Source organism: Microtus ochrogaster, linkage group LG9 (assembly GCF_000317375.1).
Source record: "Microtus ochrogaster isolate Prairie Vole_2 linkage group LG9, MicOch1.0, whole genome shotgun sequence".
Lineage (NCBI taxonomy): Eukaryota > Metazoa > Chordata > Mammalia > Rodentia > Cricetidae > Microtus > Microtus ochrogaster.
In genome coordinates, this window is record NC_022034.1 from 11,421,909 (window position 1) to 11,430,613 (window position 8,705).

The window sequence follows — 8,705 nt, forward strand, 5'->3', positions numbered from 1 at the left end:
AGATAGATTCTATCAAAGTTGCTCATCAAAATGTAGGTTTTTTTGTTTTTGTTTTTGTTTTTTTGAGACAGGGTTTCTTTGTATAACAACCCTAGCTGTCCTGAAAATAGCTCTGTAGACCAGGCTGGCCTTGAACTCACAAAGATCCGCCTGTCTCTGCCTCCCAAGTGTTGGGATTAAAGGCATGCACCATCATTGCCTGGTCAAAATGTAATTTTAAGAAAATAGTCAAGTCACAGACATGGAGAGGATAGTTGAGGGTATCTGTACGTATGTTTGATAGAAGACTTACTTCCGGGATATATAAAGAACTAGGAGCCGCCGGGCAGTAGTGGTGCCCGCCTTTAATCCCAGCACTCGGGAGCCAGGAGGATCTCTGTAATTTCGAGGCCAGCCTGGTTTACAAAGTGAGTTCCAGGACAGTCAGGACTGTTACACAGAGAAACCCTGTCCCAACAACAACAAAAAAAACCCTACAAGCCAACTTAAGCAGAAAAAAGATTTGAAGGGATACTCCAACAAAAGAATATATGAATGGCTAACATGCTTTTGAAAAGGTGCTCAGCATGGTTGTCTGGAAATTTCATAGTGACTGATAAATCTGTAGTATGCCCACTAAGAAGAGTAAAAGCAAGTGTCAGCAAGCATGTCAGGCAGTTGGGACCCTTGGCTTTGCTGGGTGCAGTATAAAATGTTGCAATTGTGCTTTAAAAATATTGAACATTGTTTTTTTGGCCCAGCTAGCTCACTCTTGGGGCATTTATTAAATAAATATGAAAACATGTCTATAAAACCTTGTACCACAATGCTCAGAGGAGCTTCCCCAAAATGCCCATGCCACCTTCCCTGGAATATGTGGTTATATTTTATATAGACAGCAAAGAGAATTTTAAAAGTAGAATTAAGTTAGATCTTGAGTTCCTTATTTGTTATTTTATATAGGTATATAATAATGTATTTTCTTCATATTTACTCATTACCTGCTTGTGGTCCCTTCCCAGTCTGTAATGGAAAGATCATCACAGTTATCCGGGAAAGCCTTCTGTATCCATGCAAAGACCCTGAAAGTAGATCAAACAGACCTGGCAAGGATGGGACAAGCTGTTGTCACTTCAGCACTGTAGTGGGCTGTCTGCAAAGCCATTGGGAGGCATTTAGGAACTAAGGGTGGCTCTTTCATTACCAGCAAAGAAATGGAGATGTCAGTCTTGTTCTAGAGTACAGCTGAATCCTGCCAACCACCTGCAAGAAGCAGGTCTACATGAGGATCCCCTGAGATCTTTCAGTAAGGAAAAACACTGTGGTTTCAGTCTTGTGAGACTGAACAGAGACACATTAGGTGTCTAGGAATCCACATTTATTAAGAACCTGTGCAGAACCTGCTCCTAGGTCATATTTTGAATAATAATTTTAGGTTGTTCATTAAAGTTCTCAGACTTGTGGCCCCAGTGACACGTGTTAGTGAGTGACTGTACCTGTGCAGTAGAACTTTCTGTGGAACTGTATCACCTTTTGGCCTTACCTTAGTATTTCATAAAGCCCTTAATCTAAATGTGTTAAGTTGGGAATCCCTCCTTACTGCCGCATCCACCCCTTTCCCAGTATTTGCTTTGATGAGTGTTTTCTTATGAACTTAGAGTCCAGGTCAGAGACTGAGAACCTGGCTTATCTTTTGCCATTCTCTTCCATGCCACATTCAGCTGTCCATTTTCTTGTCCTTTTGGCTCCTATGTCTGTTTTGTTGATTATTTTCAGAGCCACTACCTTAACTTCAGGTACCTTTTCTCCTTAATTATTGTTAGCAGGCTCCGTATTGGCTTTTTCTGTCTCCATTCCCCCTTCCCATTTCACTATGTAGACCTGCCTGGCTGTTCTGCAACTCTCTGTGTAACCCAGGCTAGTCTTGAACTCAGAGAGATCTACCTGCCTCTGCCTCCTGAGTGCTGGGATTAAAGGTGTACGCCACCATGCCTGTCTTAAATTTGTTTAATTTAAAATTTAAAAATTTGGCAGTTACTCTGTTGCTTGGCATTAGGTAACTGACAGCATCACGTGACAGAGTGGGCTCAGAATGCTGTGTTGGCACTGACTTCTCCACTCTCTGTAGAATGAACTGATAGAACAACACGAGGGAATCTGAGAAGCACCCAAGATTAATTCCCCTGGTCAGGTGGTGGTGGCGCACGCCTTTAATCCCAGGAGGAAGGGGTGCCATAGTGCCTGTGTGAAGGTCAGAGGGTAGCATGCACGAGTTGATTCTCTTCCCACTGCGAGGACCCCAGGACTGAACTCAGGCTTGGTGGCAGGCACTTTTCCTTCACTGAATCATCTCCTTGGCAACATCTTAGTTTTTCAGAAAGGGTTTCTCTCTAAACCTGGAGTTGACCAATTTGGCTAGACTTGCTGGCCACCAGCAAATTCCAGGAAGCCCCTGTTGCTTCCACAGTGCTGGGGTGATAGGCACATGCTGCTGTCCAGGCTTGCCACATGCTTCCAAACTCATGTCTCCATGTTTTTCTTGTGAAAATTTTACTGGCTGAACCATGTCTAGAGCTTTGGAAATTGAAACTTTTAAGTCCAACGCTTGAGCCCATCAAATGGAATTATCTGTGTTAGTCTATGGAGATGTGTTACACTGTACTATATATGGATCAGAGCACACAGGACTCCCACAGGAAACAGACCCACAGAAATGAGCTCTTGATCAAAGATGTTAAGACCTGAGTCAAACATGCCACCACATAGGCAGCCCCAGAGTTCCAACACAGAGACTTCTATCTACAAAAAGTGCTCAGGTGACAGAGCTAAGTGGAGCTCTGTGAGTTAGAGGCCGGCCTGGTCTACATAGTGAGTTCCAGGACATCCAGGGCTATGTAGAGAGACACTAGCTATTTAAAAAGTTTCATTACTCAGCAGTCAGAAGATCCGTAGCATCGGTCCAGGGCTCGTTAGACAAGAGCAGCCTCACTTGCCAGGCCGCTAGTGCTGGCCGCTTAGTGGGAATTTGCTGCTTCTCTCCACGGCTGTTGGACTTTATTTATCAAGGACCCACATGCATTATACATTCTTCTGGTCTTTAAAAGGATATTTAAAAACATTAAATGTCCATATTGGGATTCTACTTAATAACTTAAAATTTCCTGCTTTCCTATTAATCACTACTCACAATTGAACACAACTTGAAGAATAATGAAAGTGCTAGCAAAATTTATCTGGTTTGTTTTTAGGATTGAAACCCCCAGTTCAGATGTTTGTTGAGTTTTGAGTCATCTAACTGCGGGCAACCCACTGTGATAGTGACTTGTGCTTAGGGTCAGAAGAAAGGGTCTGACCTTACATCTACACCAAATGACCCTTGCTACATTGCTTTCCACCCAGGATGTCCCTCGGTGCCTATTGTGTCATCTGTTGCAGAAGAATAGGAACCTCTGCTTCCCGTTTAAAAAATCGCACATCCTGGAGAAACATCCGTGAGTACAGTTCAAGGAACAGCATTTTCTAATAGAAACCGTGAGGAGCTGGTGGCCGCTTTCCTGGAGTGCCTTGCAAACTGACAGCCCAGTCTGACTCTGGTTCGCTTCTGTCCTCTGTGCTCTGAGTCCCTGCTGCATTTGTAAGCCCAGACCCAGACAAGATCTTCTTTTCCGAACTTCTTTCTTCCCGTTGTCCTGCCAGTTTGCCCTCTTTTCCAGCTTAAGCAGTGCAGTGTTCTCATTCGGCAATGCTTACTGAGCCCCCGCAGAACTGGAAACCTCCACCAGGTTCTGGGATACAGTGCTGAGTAAGAATGTTCTCCTTGTCCTGTGGTGCCGTGGGATCTGCTGTGATCCTCCCCACACTGTTGCCTGGCACCTTAAGCCAGGGTAGATCCACCATTTGCCATTTAGTAGAATCGGTATAGAACTTGGTTAATTATCTGATTCTCCCATAGACAAACTCGGAGCGCAGTGTCTTGTTTGTTATTCTAACCCATTGCTAATGTCATCTACTATATGCAGAAGATATCTCTCAGTGTTGGAATAGAAGGATGAAAAACATACCCTCCTCTTGCACTGGTTCTTTTCTTTGTATAACAAGGGTGAAATATTTGTGTTCACTGTGAATATGTGTCTTTGCCAAGGTACCTTCTGATTGGTTTAATAAAGAGCTGAAAAGCCAATAGCTAGGCAGGAGAGGATAGGTGGGACTTCCCAGGAGAGAGAGAAGGTGGAAAAGGAATGATGCCAGAGAGACACTGCAGCGGTCAGGCATACAGTACAGAGTAGAGACAACTGAGCCACATGGCAGAATGTAGATTAATAAAAGCAGATTAATTTAAATGATAAGAGCTGGTAAGATAAGCCTAAGCTAATGGCCAAGCTTTTATAGTTAAGTTTCCATGTCCTTGTTTGGGGACTAGCAATGCAAAGATAGTCCTACAATGAAGCTGGCTGCAAACACCCTTATTTATTTGACGATAAACATTTATTGACCATCTGCTCTGCACTAGGCGCAATTTTTCAGCCCTGAGATGACAGTGTTAAATAAGGTGAAGTCCCTGTCCTTAAGCTCTTTCCTTTGAAGCTTTAAGATAGACCCACTGGAGTTGGGTGTGGTGGAGTATGCCTTTAATCCTAGCACTCAGGAGAGAAAGGCAGATGGATCTCTGTGAGTTTAGGGCCAGTCCCAATCATAGAAAGCGGGCTAGCCAGGATGACATAGTCAGATCCCGTCTCCCCAAACAGAACTAAACACAGATATCTGCTGGGCTGGCAGGGCGGCTCAGTGGGTGAGAGTGGTTGCTGTACAAGCGTGAAGGTCTGAGTTCAAATCCCCAGAGCCCATATGAGTAAAAAGCTGGGTGTAATCCAGGCATGTGTAACTCCAGCAGTGAGGGTTTGGGGCAGAGGTAAGATCACTGCCTGCCTTGCTCCAGGTTCTGTGAGAGACTCTGTCTCAGCAGAATAAAGCAAAGAGAAAGATAGATGCCCTCCTCTGGCCTCCCGTGCCTGAGAGAGGGCATGCATTCACACACGCACACATTCCTAGTTTTGCAGTAATTTTTTTAATCTAGGGAATTCTGATTCTGAATTTTAAATACAAAAATAAGCAGGAGCAGAAAAGCAAACTTTTCACTTTCCTTGTCTCAATTTCCCAGTATAGCAAATTTCAGTGTATCGCGTTTACCCTTAGTGGAGGAGAAAAGGGAGGAATGGCCATGAAGATCGAAAAGAAACATTCTAGGTGCTGGGGGATGTAGCTCAGGAGAAGAGCCTGTGCCCAACATGCACAAGACCTTGAATTTGATGCCCACAGTGTTGAGAGACACACTGTTTGATGTCCAGTATTGAGAGGCACACTGAAAGGCCAGTAAGAGGTCACAGGGTGTAGCAGTAGAGAAGAAAACTTGGGCACTCCCCGAATCTCCATGTTGAAGCCAGAAGAAGACACTAGAAGGTCATCTTGGAGTCAATACTATACCAGAGAGTCAGTCAGGAAGCTCCGTGTCTTACTCCTTGTAGACCTTCTCATCCCTGTTCTTGACCTGCTGTGAAGGCTCATGAGTCTGGGGAAGTGTCTCCCTTCCAGACCTCCAGTGTGTCTGACTTCAGTGTGGAGCATAGCCAACCTTCCTGTTCAACAGTCTAGGATTTGAGTATTTTGGAATGAGAGTGTATTGAATAGCAACTGTCTGCCAATAATATTTGACTGCCAATAAAATATATACTTAAAAGTGTTTCCAAGGTCCAAACAAAAGTTTATATTTTTGTTGCCTATATTTTAATTGGGGCCATGTGATCTCTGGTGCTTAAACGATCAAGTATACCACAGTTATTTGGGGGAAAAGTCATTTTACTGTTCCCACTTGACAGACAGTCCCTCTGTAGAGTCTGAAAAGCTTGGTGAGCCCACCTTAGCTTTAGCTGCAGATCTTCCTGGTGGTCCACTCTGGAAGTCTGTGACCTTGCTGTACAACACTGGCATGGGGACCTGCATTCCCAGTGACTTGGCTTGGGGTAGTATAACAGGAGCTTGAAGGGAGAGTCATGTTCTACTCAGTGCTACCATGTATTATAGTTGCTCATAATGAATATATTTACTCAGTGCTACCATGTATTATAGTGGCTCATAATGAATATAATATGTAATGTAATATGTTACCTATATAACAAAAATTTAACTTTGGCTCAGTTATACTCAAAAGGTTACACTGTTGCCTATTTCTTGTCATACTTTTAAAAATGAAATTACGTTGAATTTTCCTCTTTCTTTTTGAAGGGAATATAATAAGATTTACTGGATCCTTCATTTTAGGGTAAGTAGCAGTGAACAGTTAATGGCTTCATGATACCACTCTTGGAAATCTTAACAGAAGTGACTTAACATGGAGTAGCCATGGATGTGGATTGTCAGAAGGTTGAACATGCCTTTGTAGAGGAACACGTGTACATATTTATAAAATGTGTAGCGCACTGCATGCAGTAGGTTCAAATTAAAAATGCCCTAAGTGTTTGCAGGAGAGCAGGTAAATAAGGTGTGGTAGGCGTATTTATGTCTCAGGGGACCGTGTGTACATACTAGAGTGGGGGTGAGTCACATGAGCATAAGGCTGAATGAAAGTAGACGTCTAGCCTGGTTATTCACAGTCAGGCCAGACAGAACATTGTTTAAGGATGCACACACAGGTAGCACACACATGATGAACAGCAATGGCATTCTGGTTATTACTGCTGATTAGCCATGAAGGAATGCGAGAGCGTGCTTTAGGGTGCTGCTAATCTTCTGTTTCTTCCTTGATGTAACCATGCAGCTGCTTGCTGTTAAACTGAGATGAATGTGTGCACATAAGTATATATATGTTTACACACACATGTAAAATGACACTTTTGTGTTACCGTAGGCTATGTTTCCTAATAAAATAGAAAAGAGTTCACTGTTGGGTCATATTTAGATCCTGATTTATAAGGAACTTTTTGTTTCTCTTTAGGGGTTCTTTATTTCTTACTTATGAAGTTCTGGCCCTGAAGAAGTCTTTAACATTAGACACTCAGGTGGTAGAAAGAGAAAAAATGAAGTCTTATATCTATGTGCACACAGTTCCTGCAGACAAGTTAGAAACTCATGGTAAGTTAACTCCATCTTTCTAGAACAGAAACTAGGTGTTGAATGCAGAAATGGGTTTGTTTAGAGTCCAGTCCAGGGTAGGCTCAGCCTTCTGGAAGAGTCGGCAGAGCCTGTGCAAGACAGACTCCACGAGTCTCCTTCACTGTTCTGTTGCCGTGAAGAGACATCATGACCAAGGCAAGGCACATAAAGGGAAGCATTGACCTGGGGGCTTACAGCTTCAGAGGGCGAGTCATTGTCATCCTGGCAGGGAGGGAGCATGGTGGTATGCAGGCAGGTGCTGCATCTTGATCCGGAGACAGGCAGAGACTGGGTCTGGCATAAGCCTTTGAAACCTCAAAACCCACCCCCAGTGACACACTTCCTCCAAGGCCACACCTCCTAATCCTCTTAATCCTGTCAAGCAGTTCCATACCCTGATGACTAAGGACTCAAATAGACGAGCCTATGGGGGCCACTCTCGTTCAAGCCACGTTAACTGATGACCACATTTGGGGCTTCTGTGTTCCCCAAGTCTTTAGCTCCTTTAGAACACAGTAAGAACTGACTGAGCCCTTCCTTGTGTCTGACTCTGTCTTCTTTCTTCAGTGGGGCCTTCAGCTCAGTTTGTTAAATGCAAATGCTTGTTTTGTCGTTTAGCTCAGAGACCATCTGTAAGGGTGACTCATGCAGCCAACTCATGAAACAGATTGAGAAGTATGAATTCAACTGTTTTACCGCTGCCATGTGTTACAAAGGCCGAGCGGTCTGTGGATGCCAGTTAGGACATCCCCTTCTCAGTGCCAAAGTTGCTTGCAGGCAGAGGGGAGTCTTTCTTTAGCTCTGGGCAGCCTGGTGAGCCCCCACCCCACCCTGCCTCGCAGCTGTCTCTCCTAGGATGTCAACGTCAGTCATGCGCCTGTGAGCAGGTTGCAGCCCCTGTGCCCTCTGACCCGTCGTTATCAGCACACCTCCTTTACTGCATCACCTCCCTGGACTTGGGCATCCACTGGGGCTGCTTACACTTAATGTTGTGTAGACTGAGCTGCCGCTCTTAGAGTTTACCTCTCTGCCGAGGCTCAGCCTCATTCTTAGAGCATTTTCCAAGTTCAGTTCTAGGTCAGCTATTTACAAGGAAGATTCTTTCGAATATTAGTCAGCTTCTGTTATTCAGAGGCTTTCTATAGTGCTGTTCTCATTCTTTTCACATTTTCTCCTTGACCTTGTCCTGGAGCCCAGAGCATTCTGTGTTCCCATAGTAAATACTTGCTTTTAATAGTGACTTTAAGAAGTCACAGGTTTTTCTTTTCTTCTTTTTTTTTAATGTTCTTTACTATTAACTTTGGGACCTGGTTTATGTATTTCTTTTTGAAGTATTGGAGCGTGATATTGGTCTTACTTGCTGCCATCATTTTAGGGCTTGTTTGGCAGGCAAGAAAAGAACTTCACAAAGCAGTAAGAAAAGTGTTGGCAGCATCAGCCAGGGTACTGCGGAACCCGTTTTCTGGTACGTGTAGACAAAAATCCTCATCACTGGTCTGGTACATATAGACACGAGTCCTCATCACTGGTCTGGTACGTGTAGACACGGGTCCTCATCACTGGTCTGGTACGTGTAGACA

The 8,705-nt window shown here is 44.0% G+C and overlaps 1 protein-coding gene across 2 annotated transcripts in view; it reads left to right on the forward strand.

Annotated features, from left to right (window-relative positions):
* Nucleotides 1-8,705, forward strand: part of Serac1 (serine active site containing 1) — a 36,026-nt gene that overhangs the window by 2,984 nt on the left and 24,337 nt on the right. Inside the window, exons 2-5 of one of the 2 annotated variants that reach the window (XM_005363399.2) lie at nt 3,379-3,470; nt 6,259-6,295; nt 6,968-7,104; nt 8,501-8,590. In XM_005363399.2, coding sequence (XP_005363456.1) covers nt 3,380-3,470; nt 6,259-6,295; nt 6,968-7,104; nt 8,501-8,590 — 355 coding nt within the window. In that variant the 5' untranslated portion in view covers nt 3,379. The remainder of the gene's footprint in view (nt 1-3,378; nt 3,471-6,258; nt 6,296-6,967; nt 7,105-8,500; nt 8,591-8,705) is intronic. The other variant, XM_026787396.1, reaches the window with a different exon arrangement.